Raw genomic sequence first — 16,872 nt, forward strand, 5'->3', positions numbered from 1 at the left:
TAAAATTTTTGATACCCCTATTGAGCTGAATGTGAAGTTCAACACTACTGATAGTATTCCTCTAGATGATCTTACTTTATATCGAGAGCTTATGGGTTGCTTAGTCTAACTGACAGTTACTCGTCTTGATCTTGCTTATGTTGTTCATGTGGTTAGCCAGTTTGTTTCTGCTCCTCGCTCCACACATTGAGCTGCATTGGTTTGGATTCTTCGCTATCTCCGAGGTATTATATTTCAAGGTTTATTTTTGTCTTTTACTTCCTCTTTGGATATGATGGCCTATGCTGATTTTGATTGGGCTGGTGATGTTACTGATCGCAAGTCCACATTTGGTTTCTGTATATTTCTTGGTGATTCCTTGATCTCTTGGAAAAACAAGAAACAAACTGTTGATACTCGCTATACTGCCGACGTTGAGTACTGTGCTATGGCTCATGCTACTGCTGAGATTGTTTGGCTTTGTTGTCTCGTATCTGATTTGGGTGTCCCTCAGTCTTCTTCAACCTCCCTCTACTGTGACAACCATAGTGCTATTCGAATTGCCCATAATACTGTCTTCCATGAGTAGATAAAGCACATTGAGATTGATTGTCACTTTGTCCGTCAGCATCTGCAGTCTGGCTCTATCTCGCTTCCTTTCGTCTCTTCGGCTTTGGAACTTACTGACTTCTTTACCAAAACTCACACCACTGCTCGGTTTCACTTTCTTTTCGGCAAACTCTCACTGTTTTCTGCTAAAACACCTTGAGTTTGAGCGAGGGTGTGAGAATATTCGGTTGGGTTTATATATATGGTAGTATATATTGTGTATATATGGCATTGTTTTCCTTTCTTTTTTAGTCTTAGGGCTAGGATTATTATATAATCCAGCGTTATTAAAAGCGATAAACGCACCAAGGCACCAAGGTCTCTTGAGGCCTTAGGCGCAAGGCGAGGCGCAGGCTTTATCGAAGTAAAGCGCACCATGACAAGTTAAAATAATATAATTTAATATGAGACATATAAGCAAATAACTAACTGGTATAACATAAACAAAATGCAATATTGAACATTTAAAAAAATAAATACCAACAAATATCGCTATTTTAACATAGACAAATGAGTATAAGCATGCATTTCAAAACATAAAACGCGAATATCCATGATCTAAAAGTCAACTAATAACAATATTTCAAGTTTAAGCATGCATTTCAAAACATCAACAAATTAAACCAACAAAACATAAAGTCTTTGCTTCCATTTATCCAATGAGGATCTAACAATCATCATCATCCTCAATATCAACAACACGCAATTCATAATCTTCTTTTTCATCATTGGATTTGTGTCCTTCTACATCTTCCTCTTCTGTCTCCTCTGAATCTGCCTCTTCCTCATCTATCAATTGACATGCATTTGATGATCTAGAACCCCTTGGCCATGCCCTCGACGATGATGGTGTCTTTGAAGTTGTTGATCTAGTTCGCTTATTTCTTTCCCGAACACCAGAAGCTCTAGCAACATCACCCCACGTCAAACTTTCATCATCAAACACATTATCGTTGTCTTCATCCTCTTCTCCATCCATCCTCCCAACCAACCACTCATTGCTTTAATCAATATTTGTTAAAGTGATGGGATCAAGTGTGTCATGCATATCATATCGACGTCTCAATTGTCTATTGTACTTAATAAGTACCAAATCATTGAGACGTTGTTCCAACCTATTTCTTTTTTTGTTGTGGAGCTACAAGAAAAAGAGAATGTATTAAAATTTACCATATGAGAAGGGAAAAAAAAAAAGGAATTCACCAAACTTGAGGTAGATGCTTACATGCTCAAATACACTCCAATTTCTTTCACAACCAGATGCACTGCAGGTTAAGCTAAGAACTTTTATGGCAAACTTTTGCAAATTTGGGGCTGAAGAACCATATGCAGACCACCAATCAGCTGTGAATTGCAACTAATTTTAGCACAACTAGAAACTTTTGATTTAATCTAGAGGCATGAAAAAGTTAATGGTGTAAAATGGATTACCTGGTGCCCTTGTCATTCTCTGCCTAATTGCTAGTGGCATCGCAAAGAGACCTTCAGATTTTGTATAAATACTCATTTCTTGAGTGATTTTATCTTGAATGTCAGTGCCTCAAACCAACCTTGACACACACTTATACAACCCTGTCATGATTTCAGGATCATGCTCAATACTTGGATTAGAATAGAAGAACTCCGGATTCAAAAAATGGCCAGCTGCATGAAGAGGTTGATGCAATTGGATATTCCACCTATTGTCAATGATTTCAAAGATGTTCTTGTATTTTTCTTCTTTTACATTAAATGACTTTGCAATACTTTCTTTAGCCCTATCCATAGCCTCATAAATGTATCCCATGGCAGGCTTTTTCTCAGAATCAACCAACCTAAGCACATGCACAAGTGGACCTGAGACCTTAAGAGCATAGACAGCCAAATTCCAAAATGATGGCGTCAACATAATCTGTGTTGCTTGTTTACCCTTTGGCTCCTTTGCCCATTTGGAGCTTGTCCATTCCTCCGAAGTGAACATCTTTCTCAAGTTGTTTTTTTTGTTGATGAATCCTAGATAGAGTGAGAAAGGCTGTTGCAAATCTTGTCTTTGCAGGCTTGACCAAATTCTTTAACTTTGTAAACATCCCCATCATATTCAACACACTTGGACGGTTATAAATATAACCGTGTACCCGAATAGCCCTGTCAAATGTCTTCTTCATATGTGGCAATTTGAAAATATCTTCCAGTATCAAATCCAAGCAGTGAGCCCACATGGTGTCCAAAAAAGGTGTGGTCTCTTTGCCTCCAAAAACTTACCTATTAAAATTATAGAAGCAAAACACAGAAGATTATTTAATAACAACTAAACTAACTAACTAATTAGCTAGTAAGTACATATAGAATCAAGAAGACAAAAGATTATTACCAGCCAACACATTAGCTGAGGCACTATCTGTGATAATTTGGACTACATTAACTTCTCCAACATCATCCACAAACTTATCAAGTAGTTCGAAGAGTTTTTGCCCATCTTTTGAATAGCTTGAAGCATCGATGGATTCAACAAACATAGTTCCTCTAGGACAATTGACTAAAAAATTAATCAAAGTCCTTCCATTCTGCGAAGTCCATCCATCTGACATCAAAGAACACCCATATTTCACCCATTCCTCTTTATGAATCCTCATCAACTCATTTGTATGATTCAACTCTTTCTTCAGATATGGAACCCACACTTCATGGAAACTGGGAGGTTTCATACCAGGACCATACTGCCCAATTGCTTCAACCATTGGTCCAAAGCTATACCTGTATACTGTCCAACTGCATTAAAAGCTATACCTGCATCATACATCCACCTTGTGATTTTTATCACTGCTCGATCTTGTAGATGCGCCCGCGTGGGCCTCGCTACAGTTCGGACTCGATTTGCGTCATGGTTCTAAATCTGAACCAAAGAGTCCAAATCTGGCAAATCGTTTTGACAAATAGATTTTTGAAAAAGTAGTGCCAAACATGGATTGCTTTGCCAGATACAGAGTCGCCACCTAAATATTTTAAAATGGGAGAATTTAGGAAACCCTGACTCGGTGCCGAAGGCCACATGTCCGTCATCACCGGAGTTGTCTCGGCTCGAGAGCTTGGGTACGATCGGGGAAGGTCAGCTATGAGCACCCCCTTTCGCCCGGTCCGAAGACCGGCCTCTACTAACCGTGATATCCGTTTTTGAAAACTTTATGTGTTCTTAAACCAATTGTTAGCCTAGAATTACTATGTCATGCGCGCAGCAAACAAGTATAGACCAAATCGCTCAAATTGGAATAAAAAAGCATTTCATGTTTGTTTTGAAAATGGTTTGCTACTCGCAAGTAGGCTAAAATGCAGATTTTGCCACCGTCAAGTGGGCTTTTGGAAAAGACGGTTTTGCCACTATCCGGTGGGCTTAAAACAAATATAGCTTTAACGCACTATCCCAATTTAAGCAATTTGACCTCCACCCACAGGCATTCAAGCAATTTATCTCATGTAAACACTTAGCCGCATGGCAAGCATACTATTATGGCAACATTCACACGCATGTTGGATGCTAAAGCATAACCACTTACATTGTACTCCGTGCCAAAACAATAAACTAGTTAGCAAATGTGCGTGTCCTAGTTCATGTTATTTTGCCTAATGCAACACATACAAGATGCAATTTTAATTAGGCTCGGTTAACCTAAATATGGCATACGATATGCAACCAACTGATTCACGTATTCAATTTTGGAATTTGAAAATACGAATGCGGTTAGTATGATGTACCGAGCCCGGTGCATGTCAACAGATGCATGAATGCACGCATGCATATCATAAGGTATGCTAATTTCAAAAATGCCCTAATCTACCATCATAAGCAGGTAAATAAAAGGGAAGAAAGAAATGGGGATTGGAAGACATACACACACTCACCCACACTTATTACATGTTTACCCTCACTCAGAGGGTCCGAATTAATATTACAGTCCCAAATAATAAACAAATAAAATTATTACAAAACAAAAAAAAAATTCTAATTTAATTTAAAGGAAAGGTGGCGAAGGAAGGCAAAGGGTAGCCGCAGCCTCTGCCTCGGGATGCGCGAGTGATGCATGCTCGAATCCGCCTCGTCCGGAAAACCCGTACTGTACTCCTGTCGCCTCTGTTTGTACTGCCTTGTCTTTCTGAAAATTGCCAAAGTACTGGAGCAAGTTCCTTGCGTCCTGCAGAGCACCACCGGCCGGACAGAATTACCACTGGCACTTCACAGTTCCCATCGGCACTTTATTGGATTCATCGGCACTCCAGATAGTGCCGGTCGGCACTAAATTCTGCCGGTCGGCAGAAACTTCCTGCAGAAGACAATTTGACAGCAAACAGAGAACAGACAGTGCATGGTATGGAGTTCTTGGACACATGTAAGCATGGTCCTACTTCTTATCATATTTTGAACTCAAAGAAGCATGACCTTCGACCTTTGAGCCATCAATGGTGCATGATGACTCGAGGGATCAAATTTGCCACTTAATGTAAGGATGTATGCAACAAACAACATGAAAACCGAGGCCTTATCAAGTTGGAGTCAAAGGTCCCGATGACCGGGAATCGAGGCACATTGCATCACTTGAAGTATGAATGGTCCTTGATTCCCACACTTAGTTTGACACCCCAAACCAAGTAAATGCAATGCATGTAATGCTCAACAAGGCTCAAATGTATCATGCCACCAAGATGTAAAGCACAACAAGCATTATGCAACCAACATGACAAATGTATAATACCAAGCATACAAGATACAAACATGATGCAAACATGGACCAAATTGACCATGGGATTGATGTGCTACAAGGCTTAATGGAGCAACCATGCAACAAACATGGAGCAAGCATGCAAGAGGGCTTAAAATGGCAAAGGGGCAGGCCCTCACCCTTCTCAAAACAGTGGCCAAAAGTGCTCAAAATGATGGACAATCAACTCATGTTAACAAGCAAACTTATGGTCCCAAAGTTAAGGCACAAAAAGGAAACATTTCACCCTCATTAACATGACCACTCATGGCATGATTAAAGCAAAGCAAAAACAGAATTTGTGCATGCAAAATAGGACCCCAAAAAACTCCTAATATGGCAGCTAAAATATCTCCCATGAAGCATATGCACTAAGGCTCATTCTTAGGCATAAGAGGACACACCCTCAAGGCATTAAAGAGGCCATGCATGCACACATACAAGCATGATTCTTGGACTAAAATGTGGTCCTTAGATGATGTTGAATCATGAGGGTAATCGCAAACATACATGCTAGAGGTCAACATGCTCAAAGCTTTTAAGCCAAAATACAAAGCAACCTTAACACACATGTCAAGTATGACTAAATGGATAACCAATAAACCTTAAGCATGGAAAAACATCACTAAGAACTTCATGGAACTAAACCAACTCTCACAAGAATCATGGCCTAATCATGAGATGGACTCCTAAGCAAAATAGAGTAATACAAAGCAAGTATTACAAGCATACAAGGAGACACAAGTTTGACCAAAAACAGGGGTTACATATGATGTAAAATGCCTAAAGAAATTCTGAAATGAGGCCAAGAAACAACAAGCACATATGCTATCCTTTTGAGCCCAAAAAGCAAGGAAACAAAACCATAAAGGGAGAGGGGTATCCCTCCCCTATGCAAGACTTCAAACCAACTTTTTAAACACCAAAAATGAACTGGTTTTTAGTGATGAAAAGATCAAAATGCTGAAGTGAACAAAACCATATCAAAGATGCACCAAAATAGACCAAACAAGGCCTATGAGGGTGAGTTTGCACTCAAACCACAAAATGACCTTAATGAAAGTGCTAGAGCAGGAAAATTTAAGCCTTTTTCATGTTATACACAAGAGCTAAAACAGTAAACAAAATAGGTAGAAAACCAATGCAAGTTTGGGGAATAAAAAGGAAGATGCTCACCCTTGAAGAACCCTTGAAGAACAAATGGTCTAGCCTCCTTCTTTGGATCAAAACCAGTCCAAAACTCAAGAAACAACTCCTCCAAGTCCCTCAATCTCGGAGTAAGGTGTAATGGTGTGTGTAATGGTGCAAAAGTAAGGTAAAACACACCTTTTGAGCTAAAAAACACACACAAAGGAGGAGAGAGGGGGAGGTATAGAGATAATATGTATCTATATTGTTAAGGGCTGGTTTTTGCTTCTGACTTTCTAACCTAGAACCAAGAGGAAAGCCCCTCTCTTATAGGACTCCCTCTTGCAAAGCTTATACAACAAGCTTGGCTAGAGGGAAATCCCTCCATATGGAGGGGAGAAGAGTTGGTGCCAGCTATCACAGCTGGCACAAAATATCTCCATAAAGTGGATGAACAGTGGTCGGCTGCCCAAAAATGCTATTTCGGCAAAAAACAGTGCCGACCGGCAACAAACTATGCCGACCGGCATTAAAATGTGCCGACCGGCAAACAAAAGTGCCGATGGCAGAAAAAGACCAGCCGGTGGCCTCCAGCCACTGCCGGTGGTGTGTGGGGATGCCTTACATGGCATTCCCTGCCTCTCAAAGGCAAGATGCAAGTGTTTGGTGCAAAACCAGACACTAAATGGTTGAGTTCGGAGATTCTGAGGCAGGGCACGCGAGCCGAGACCTCCGGGAACTCCAAACGAACACAAACATGGATGATCACCGGGTGTTCAAACGGTGACGTCCAAGTCTTGAGGACGGTCAAAAATGGGGTGTCTACAGATCTCTTAATTCTTTCTTATAAGGATCATTATGATCAATTGTTGTCCGTTTTCCTTTTCTATTTTGCACCACAAAATCAGGATTGGGTGTGTAGAATACATCCATGGGCCCCTTCTTCTTCAACCTTTTTGATCCAGCAAAAGAACTATTTTGATTGCTTGGCAATGCTTTACCACTTGATCCACGAGGCCGCTAAATCTCATAAGCAATGTCATCTTCATCCTCTTCAAAATCATTGTTCATCTCATCAAAATGAGGCAACAAGTTCATTTGATCTTTCTGTGTTTTCTTGTTTCCCATATACTCTTTTATCTCTTCCCTTACATCAAGTGGACATTTTTGACAAACTGTGACATTCCTTGAACCTCCAACAAGATGTTGTTTGACTCTATAAACCCCTCCATTAGATACTTTACCACAAAAATTACACTTAAATTGATTTGGGTTCTTAGGATCTAACTGATGTGCATATTTCCATGCAGGATCTTTTCTTGTACTTCGGATGCCATCTAAATCATAGAAGTAGAGAATTCAAAATTAAAAAAATTAATTTTAGTATATTTTAGTTGAACCATAAACAGAGCACAACTAGAAATTAAATTAAATTCTGAACCATAATCAGAGCACAACCATAAACAGAATTAAAAAAATTAATTTTAGTATATTTTAGTTGAACCATTAATTTTAGTATATTTTAGTTGAACCATAAAAAATTAATCATAGAAGTAAAGAAATTAAATAAATTAAATCATTGAACCATAAACAGAGCACAAATAGAAATTAATTTTAGTTGTGCTAAAATTAAATCTAAACAGAGCAATTTAGAATTATAAAAAAAAAAAAGGTTCAAACAGACGAGGAGAAGGCAAAAAAAAAATTTAAAAAAAAAAAAAAACAGACGAACAGACGAGACGAAGAGACGACCAAGAAGTAGAAGAAGACGAACAAGGCAGACGAGACGAAGCAGAAGAAGACGAAGAACAAGCAGACGAAGAGACGACCAAGAAGACGAAGAGACAAAGAGACGAACAAGACGAAGAGAACAGACGAACAGACGAAGAGAACAGACGGAGAGAAGGAGAAGAAGAGACGAAGAAACAAAGAGAACATACCTGGGCATCCTGAACTGGAAGACGACTGCGCTGGAAGATGATTGGAATAGAAGAACTTCTTTGGAGATTTGGATTAGGGCTCGATGTTTCTTTCGTCGTCGCTGATTTGGGCTAAATCTTCAAGTATATTTGAAGGAAATAATCTGCTGTAGCTGACCCTGAAATCTTGGTGGTCCAATCTGTATGAAAAAAAAAAAAAAAGAAGCCCTCAAGGCCTGCGCCTTGGGCTTAACTGCGCCTAGCTCCAAGCATGCGCTTTAATCGCGCCTTAGTGACATCGCCTCGCCTTGACCACTGCATGGCGCAAGGGGTGGGCATGGCTGGGCTTTGCGCCTAGGCACGCTTTTAATAACACTGATATAATCAAATGTATTCTTTGTATTATTACACAATTTGAATATACAGAAAACTTACAGATGTTTGTTGAAAACCCCCCTTTTTTTGTTTTGTTACTCGGGAATCTTTCAAATTTTTTTTTTTTTTTTTTTGGGGGGGGGGGGGGTTGTAAAAGTTCTATTTGATTAACATTCCTTTCAAATTTAATTCCCATCGACTTAAACATCATTAGTATCAGTGCAGATTATATGCAAATTATGGCATTTGTTCTTAAAGTGTTGCCTACAACTACCATTCAAGGAAGGAGAACCGTGCCTCATTACTTCAATGCGGGAGATGTGCTAGAAATATTTCTAGAAAGCAGAGATCAACTATTCCATTGTTTTCAATTGTCTCAACACAATGGACTTACAATCTTGGTAATCACACATTAATCTCTTGTACCCTTAAACAGATGTCCATTTTCAATTTTGTCTCTCACTAAAAAGTGTATGCTTGCTCCATATATATGTTTTTGCTGTTTTGTAGTCAAAGTGTGTCTAGTGCAATTGAATTGTTAAAACTACTACTTCAATTTATCCAGAAAATCAAGTTCCATTTATCAAATAATATATGTTCATAATAGTGCAGTACAAATGGTATTGCTGTGTGCATATTACTTTCACATATGCAAGTACAGATCATCAAAGTATACAAAATGACAATATGATTTTTCTTGTTATGTTTGAGCTAAAGTAGGTTATATCTTCTTTTCTTCTAACAAGTGAGATTTTAAATGATTTTGAACATTAGAGTCGAGTCATTGTCCCTATCTTTCTTAAATCGGTTTCTAAATTTTAAAATTTTCCCCATATTAAATGAGTTTTAGACCAAATACATATTTTGTGCATCAAATTGATTGAATCGACAGAATACTACCATGCTACGTGGGATGGCTATGAAAGCAGCAGTTAAGTAGTATGGTCTAGGATAGTAGACCAGGAGCAGGACATTCTATTTTGCCTGCATTTTGGTAACATTCTATTTGGCCTACATCTTGATAAGTGGATGGAGGCTATAGGCAAGGGGCTCCAGTTTCATGTCTCCTAACATTTATTGGCACTGATTTGGATACCATGCTGTACTTTGATGCTTAGTCCCAGGAATCCCATAGTAGAGCATTGAGTTTGGTCAGTGAGTGTATATTAATTAGGTTAGAGATGTGTGGAATACCATCTTAATTACATTTGAGTTTTTCTTGTAAGCACATTATGGAATACCTTCTTAATTATTAGTCAGTGTCCGTGATCGTGACATACTCACAGCATACTTGGTTAAGGGTAAACATGTTCTCTCTCTCTCTCTCTCTATATATATATATATTAAATTTTTCAATGAAGTGAACATCAACAAGGGATCCATCACTTGGGTTGTATCTGGTTTCACTTTCACAAACCACTCTGCCGCTATTTGGCTGTGTTAATTTTACTTTAAGCCTTAATGATTACTATGCTGTCCATTAAAATTCACTCTTGGAAAGGCTGTTAAAAAAATTTCATCAATCTTTTATGCTTGCTATGATAAGGGTGATCATATATGTAGGTTAGGTTGTGTCTTTTTTATGTGGCTGGTTGCCATTTTATTTTGTGTAATTGATTCATCTTGTGGTTTTGTGGTTACAATATTCTCATACAGGTGAATGGTTGTACTGGTAAGATGGGGAACGCAGTTATAGAAGCAGTTGCTTCAAAAGGAATTCATCTTGTTCCTATATCATTTTAGCAGAAGTAATGAGTCTGGGAAAATTGTGCAAGCGGGTGGAAAAGAGATTCAGTTGTATGGTCCTTCTGAAAGAGAAAGCATTTTAACATCTGCCTTTGAGGAGTGTCCAAACTTGATGGTGGTGGACTACACATTGCCTGCTTCAGTGAATGGTAAGTGTGAATGGATCTTTAGATGTAAGAAATATTTCAAATTTGGTTTGGAGTACACTTCAATAGCTGGGCTTTGGAGGCTCTACATGGAACTCACAGCCCTGTCCACCATGACCAAATTTTAGAAATATTAAATGCAATGCATATTTTCCCATGTTTTTTTTTTTTTTTTGTGATGTTAGAATTATTGAACTTGAAGGTAAATATTGGAGGTAAATATTGGAAAGCTGGGTCAATTTTCCTACATTTGGTAGGGGCTATTTGAGTGACATTATTGTCTTATCCTCTGCCAATGTATCCAGTTGCTTGCATAATTTTCTTATTCAGGAATAAAGCAGTGATCATCAAATTTCCAATCATCAAGCTTTTAGTTAATGGTTTTGTTATTATCATGCAATCTTCAGATAATGCAGAGTTATTGTAGAGTTGGGGTGCCCTTTGTAATGGGTACTACTGGTGGAGACAGGGAGCGGTTGTATAAGATTGTAGAAGACTCAAAAGTTTATGCTGTGATCTCACCTCAAATGGGAAAACAGGTGATCAGGATTCAGTAGCCGTATACTGGCTTTTATATAATTTAACTTTAACATTGTCAATTTGTCTTTCCTTGTCTGGTTGAAATTTTGATTGGCTGGCCTTGATTAGGTTGCAGCATTTCTTGCATCAATGGAAATTATGGCTGAGCAATTTACCAGGGAAAGGCCCTTCCCTGGATATTTCCTAGAGGTAACTTCTAAATTTTTCTCTGTTTTTTTTTTTTTTGGTTTTACTTTTCCTTTTCATCTGTATCTGTGTTGCTTGCTTTTTGCCTTAATATTTCCATATATAATAACTCAATATCCCAAGAGGCATCAGTAATGTTGACATTACAAATCTTTGTTGCGGTGGCCTCCATGCCAGAAGCTATGAGAGATTTTTTATTTAACTATTTTGGTATGGAGATATGAATATTGAGTCATGCCACTTTTGATAAAATGTTATGAACAGCACTAATTGTATCAACTTTATAAAGCCTTGATCCAACACTTAGGTTTTTGGGTTACAGTTCAGCCCATTTGTTTAGGTAACTTATGGTTGAGAAGTCTACACTACTTAATCTATCTAGAAGTCAATACTAACTTTTTCCTTGAATCTATATGCGGATGTTTAGAGTCTTTAGACTGACATCTTGTGTATTTTTCAATCTTGCAGGCGATGGAGTCTTACCAAGCAAGCAAATTGGACACGTCTGGAACTGCCGAGGCTGTCGTTGGAAGCTTTAAAAAGCTGGGAGTCTCCTTTGAATTGGATAAGGTGCGCTAGGGGATAAGCACAGCATCATGGTTTTTAGGAGGCTAGTATCATGGTTTTTAGTAGGGCTAGTATCATGGTTTCTAGTAGGCTTATGCAGCTCAACAACTTTTCCATTGTTTTCCCACCTTTTTCTTTATTTATTGCTTAGTTATCAGAGTAAACATTAGCGAATGCTTATATTTTTCTTTTTTTCAAAAAAATAATAATTATGTCCTATTATGTCGTTTAGTTGCGATCCCCTGCTTCTCTTTTTCTAAATTTCTGGCTTATTCGTCAAAATGTTTGGAAATTTTTCGATCAGATACAACGAATCCGTGATCCAAAGCAACAAATGGAGATAGTGGGTGTGCCAGAGGAGCATCTGTCTCATCATGCATTCCATTTGTATCATCTGACATCACCCGATCAAACGTAAAGTTATTCATTTCTTATTTTTATGCTTTCTATTTTTGTATTTTTTACTCTTTTTAAGTCCTGCCTTCCAGCTTATATGGGCATCGAATAGCTTTTGACAAATATAAAATTAAAAAACTACACAATAAATATAAGCAAGTGTACCGATGTGTGCTCAAAAGAAATGAAAGCAATACGCATTAAAGAAAGATAAGGGCAGTGTAGAGGGAAGAGATTCAAACTCCAAGATTTATAGTAGTTTTGGTTTAACCCAAGCCCATGTCCACTCCCAAGGCTCCCCCTTTAGTTTCTTCACTATTCTTGAAAATAGTAACAACTAGCAAGCTTTCTGGTAAAATAAAAACCGCACGGCGGGTGGTGGATTGACAAAATTGACATTAAAAATTGCCGTTTTGTTTATCAAAAACCGACGGTTCGACTGGCAAATAATGGCGGTTTTGACTTGACGGTTCGGACGGATTGACGATTTATAATACGCATAGTATATATAAAAATTCAAGTACTCAATATTTCAGCCAAAACATTTTTTATATTCAAACAATAGTTAACAAATTACACACTTTTTTTTATTATTGAGCAACAGTAGCTAACAGTTTATATATATATATATATATAGAAAAATGTACCCACACACACACATAAATATATATAGAGAGAGAGATCATATAGAGAATCCACAATATAAAAAAAAAAAAAGAAAAAGAAATCCATTAAGAAACAAAATCTGACTCATAGACAAAGAAGGATTGAGAAGATGGACTAATGACTTAAATAGAAACAAAGAGTATTTATAATTTCTTCCATTGAAAGATGGTATCATGGAGAGTATTGAGAGCAGCCATGGATGAATCCTCTGAATCTAACTAAACAAACCCAAAGCCTTGCTCTTCCCATGTTCCTTAGCCACCTTGCAAGAAAGTATAGTTCCAAACTACGAAGCACGGACACATCGCTGGAGGTAGCGTATGGGTGTCGGACACGTGTCGGACACGGACACACGTCGGACACGTGGTAGACACGTGTCCGACACTCGACCTAACGTGTCCCTGTTTTTTTTTTTGAATTTTTGCAGGTGGACACTCTTTCGGATACGCTTGACACGTTGTGGACACGTTGTAAACAGAAACCCTAACCAGAGACCTAACCCATTGAAGATAGAGAGAAAGAGAAAGAGAAAGAGAAAGAGAGAAAGAACCTGTCGAGGCTAGATCGAGGAAGAACCTGTTCGTCTCTCATCGTCTTTATCTCCTCTCTCTGTCCATCTCTCTCTGGTGTCGCCTCTCGCTCTCTGATCGTGTCTACCTCTCGCTCTCGCTCTCGCTCTCACCTCACTTTCTTTCCCTCTTCCTTACACCGTGTCTGTCTCTCCCTCTTTATTCTTTTTATTCTTTTTTTTCTTTTTTATGCCTTTCTTTTGTAAATAAATAATATAAACAAATACAAATAATATATTTATTTTTTAATTTTACATATAATAAATAAAATAAATAAATAAAATTAGTATATATTTTTTAATTTTACATATAATAATATATAAAAGAAATTATATATATTGAACGTGTCCCCAACGTGTCGTGTCCCCTATTTTTTGAAAATTTGCGTTTTTGCGTGTCCGTGTCGTGTCGCGTGTCCGTGTCCGTGCTTCATAGGTTCCAAATTTGCAGAAAACTCCCTGCAAGCGAGCACTGGTAACAGAATGGTCAAGGTTAGCGGCGGTGCCAATCGGAGGAGGAGCGAGAGGGGAGACAAAATAATCTGATGAATGAGATGATTTAGAGTACCAACCACGGATATGTGAGAGGCAAGTCGATTGGCTGTGATCGGAGACAGCGGCGAGTCGATCGGCGACAAAGGCAAAAAGGGCGAGATGGAGAGGTGCTTGAAACCCTAGAAAGAAATTGACCATCTCTTTCTTTCTTCCAAAGCAGTGTCATGAGCCTATATATACATAGGCAGTGCGGGTTAGTTTGGTCAGCTTGTTAGAGTTTTGAAACTGCCACCCATGCCGCCCACCAAGCAGGGACCCCCCACCCGCCCAACTTGCCCGCCAGAACTGAAAAAATGCGCCGTTCGGTGCGGATTTGACGGTTTCAGCGGTGTTATGCACAGCCCCAGTGGTTGGAGTGCATTTAATGCAAAAAAGAGCCATTGAAAAAGTTGTTCTAATGCTGTCAGGTTTGAAATTTTAAGACTACAGTGTCGAAAACTAAATAGAAAAGGATCGACACCTTCCTCTTCCTGTACAAATCCAGCACTCCTTGGAAAATATTGTCAACACTTTTCCAAAAGGGGTAAACAGCTTTGTTGACCAAAAGCTTCGTTTGGGATGTAGGTTGGCTTTTTGGCTATTTTAGCCTAGTGCTAAAAAGTCTCGTTTAAGATAGACTTTTTTGATTTTTGTGAGACAAAAAATTAAATAATTATGGTTTGGATGTGACATTTTGTTTTATTGGTTTTTTAGCCAATTTTTGCCAAAAAGCCTCAAACTTTTTCATGCCAAACGAGCACAAAATATTCTCTGATGAAAGGGAGCGACATCAAACAACATGGGGTTGATTCTAAACATTCCAACTTTGAAAATTCAACTTGTAGGTGTTTCAGAACATGTTCAAACACAAATCCAACTTCAAATAATGTTATAAATGAATCGTGTAAGCTACTCATCATTTCTCATCATTAAACAAGTTCATTCTCGGATCATTTGAATCTACATCAAATATAAAACATGATTATGCACAAGAACTCAATTTTTGAATACAAATACTTGAGATATAAAAATAAGAACTGTTGTATCTTGTAAGCACAAAATGATATCATTCTTGGAGTTCTTCATGCTTAACCTCTTGAGAGCAGAAGATACATAATTTTTAACACAAAAGCTCTCTCTTTTTTGTGACAGTCAATACATATCAATGTACAAGTTGTGTATCACTCTAAGATAAGTTAGATAAAGATCATTTAAGCACAAAACAAATATCAAATCATTTGTGTTTGAAGTTTTTGAATCCGAATCATTAGAGAATGAAAACTATAAAACATTTTAAAGCTCAAGCTCTCTTTTTCAAATAATTGTGGATTACTTTTGAAAACATCTATTAATCCTATGTATCATTTCATTAAGGCATCCAATAACTAATATCAAAAGATTGGAAATTCTAGCCACAAGTTTATCAAATGTAAAGCACAAATTTTGCATCAAGGATTGGCAAACATATATCACGATGAAACATGGCAACCCAATGCATTCTTGAAATCATCAAAACTAAACCATCGGACTTACTGTTTTCTATTCTGATTTTTGCAGTGTTTCTTTAGAGTTTCAGCATAATGTTTGTGGCAGCTCAATGTCTGCTGAGGGTACTGTAGATGTTATAATTTTCCTCTCTCGAAAGGTGCTGAAGCTTCTCTGTTTCTCCTTGAATTTTAGTGATAGTTACTTTAGTTTTTTGCATATTGTCATAACAATTTATTAGGTTAAGGAGCTTGATGAGATGTCACTTGTGGTGTTAAAAAAATAAATTTCATTGCAATCTTCAACATCACAGTTTGTTGAATCAAGGTGATAGTATCTAACACATAAACTTTGAAGGCTAATCACATGTATATTGATAAATATCACTCTATTTTTAGTGTCATATGTGATTGTAGTTTCTCCATAGTCATCGTTCTATTATAATCGAACTCAGTGATATTCAACATGTTGTGTGAATGCAGGTTCAGTCAAAAGCAGAAAAGCGGATCTACAATATGACTGATGTCTTGCGGGAGGGCAACATGCGATGACAGTTGGGTTTTGTTTGTTTGCACTGATGGTTTTGATTATTGAGCTTCTACTTTTGTGGGCAGAACAGACCGGCGGATCTGGTGGTCAATAATCGTTCGGACTTGGTAAAGGTTGTCGTGGCACCTGTAGTAGGACAGAGGACTTGTCGCCTAGTCTAGTAGTTTTTTTTTTTTTTTTTCTAGTCTAGTAGTTTTTTTTTATTAGTTGCGATGTGAATAGGCCTGTACGTATGAGATTAGTTGAGTAGGCTTGCTTTAGTTGTCTGCTATAAGATAACTAGTTTTGTGGCTTTCGACATAAAAAAAACCTATCCGGCTTCGCTATCGCTTAAGGGACGGTATCTTCACATACATTAGTGTCGGTTCAGTTGATCCTTTTATATTCTGAATCCCATTTTGTAGCGTGCTCTTTTTTTTCATTTAATTATATTTTTTTTCTTTTCTGTTACTCTGAAATCTATGAAATTGGGTTATTTTTTACAAAATTTTTATTATTTTTACTTGGCACTTAAAATTCTGCCTTTTATTAGTTGTTAAATCAAGAACATTTGTTAAACTTTATTGGTCTTTTATGATTGTTTACAATTCAACATTTCTTAATTCTAGGGACTTCTAGACTAAAATTCCTTGAAAATTTTATGAACTATTTGATTTTTTTTTTTTTTTGGAACGAAAAAAAAGAGAGGATGCTGTCTGTGTCGTCACCGAGGCACCAATAGTCTGTAGTTAAGAACCATCGTTAGTATG

General features: G+C 37.7%; 2 protein-coding genes and 1 long non-coding RNA gene across 4 annotated transcripts; 1 reads left to right on the forward strand and 2 right to left on the reverse strand.

Annotated features, from left to right (window-relative positions):
• Positions 1 to 1,691: 1,691 nt before the first annotated feature.
• Positions 1,692 to 2,289, reverse strand: LOC145794676 (uncharacterized). Its single transcript, XR_014334606.1, has 3 exons — positions 2,020 to 2,289; positions 1,814 to 1,932; positions 1,692 to 1,726 (listed from the first exon to the last, which is right to left on the reverse strand). It is a non-coding gene; the product is annotated as an uncharacterized LOC145794676 (long non-coding RNA).
• A 203-nt stretch (positions 2,290 to 2,492) lies between these two features.
• Positions 2,493 to 3,305, reverse strand: LOC145795859 (uncharacterized). Its single transcript, XM_082880785.1, has 2 exons — positions 2,939 to 3,305; positions 2,493 to 2,824 (listed from the first exon to the last, which is right to left on the reverse strand). Exons 1-2 carry the CDS (start codon positions 3,303 to 3,305, stop codon positions 2,493 to 2,495), a joined length of 699 nt encoding a protein of 232 aa, XP_082736911.1.
• Positions 3,306 to 10,498: 7,193 nt separating this feature from the next.
• On the forward strand, positions 10,499 to 16,603 carry LOC114293744 (4-hydroxy-tetrahydrodipicolinate reductase 2, chloroplastic-like). Of its 2 annotated transcripts, XM_082878071.1 has the most exons (7): positions 10,499 to 10,635; positions 11,040 to 11,171; positions 11,281 to 11,361; positions 11,827 to 11,928; positions 12,230 to 12,339; positions 15,647 to 15,734; positions 16,057 to 16,603. In XM_082878071.1, the coding sequence occupies exons 1-7, from the start codon at positions 10,633 to 10,635 to the stop codon at positions 16,123 to 16,125; spliced, it is 585 nt and encodes a 194-aa protein (XP_082734197.1). In that variant the 5' UTR covers positions 10,499 to 10,632; the 3' UTR covers positions 16,126 to 16,603. The 2 variants fall into 2 exon arrangements, with proteins under 2 accessions (XP_082734197.1, XP_082734196.1); XM_082878070.1 differs by lacking the exon at positions 10,499 to 10,635 and having other exon boundaries at positions 10,900 to 11,171.
• Positions 16,604 to 16,872: the final 269 nt, after the last annotated feature.

This window comes from Camellia sinensis, chromosome 7 (genome assembly GCF_055761805.1).
Source record: "Camellia sinensis isolate YWXY chromosome 7, ASM5576180v1, whole genome shotgun sequence".
Lineage (NCBI taxonomy): Eukaryota > Viridiplantae > Streptophyta > Magnoliopsida > Ericales > Theaceae > Camellia > Camellia sinensis.

What these genes read in the sequence shown, in the direction of transcription:
- LOC145795859 (XM_082880785.1), bottom strand. Translation starts at nt 3,305, where the DNA reads ATGGTTGAAGCAATTGGGCAGTATGGTCCTGGTATGAAACCTCCCAGT. An exon ending in CTCAGCTAATGTGTTGGCTG is followed by an intron (nt 2,825 to 2,938) that starts GTAATAATCTTT and finishes TTAATAGGTAAG; the next exon opens with TTTTTGGAGGCAAAGAGACC.
- LOC114293744 (XM_082878070.1), top strand. Translation starts at nt 11,010, where the DNA reads ATGGTTTTGTTATTATCATGCAATCTTCAGATAATGCAGAGTTATTGT. An exon ending in CACCTCAAATGGGAAAACAG is followed by an intron (nt 11,172 to 11,280) that starts GTGATCAGGATT and finishes GGCCTTGATTAG; the next exon opens with GTTGCAGCATTTCTTGCATC. An exon ending in TCCCTGGATATTTCCTAGAG is followed by an intron (nt 11,362 to 11,826) that starts GTAACTTCTAAA and finishes TCAATCTTGCAG; the next exon opens with GCGATGGAGTCTTACCAAGC.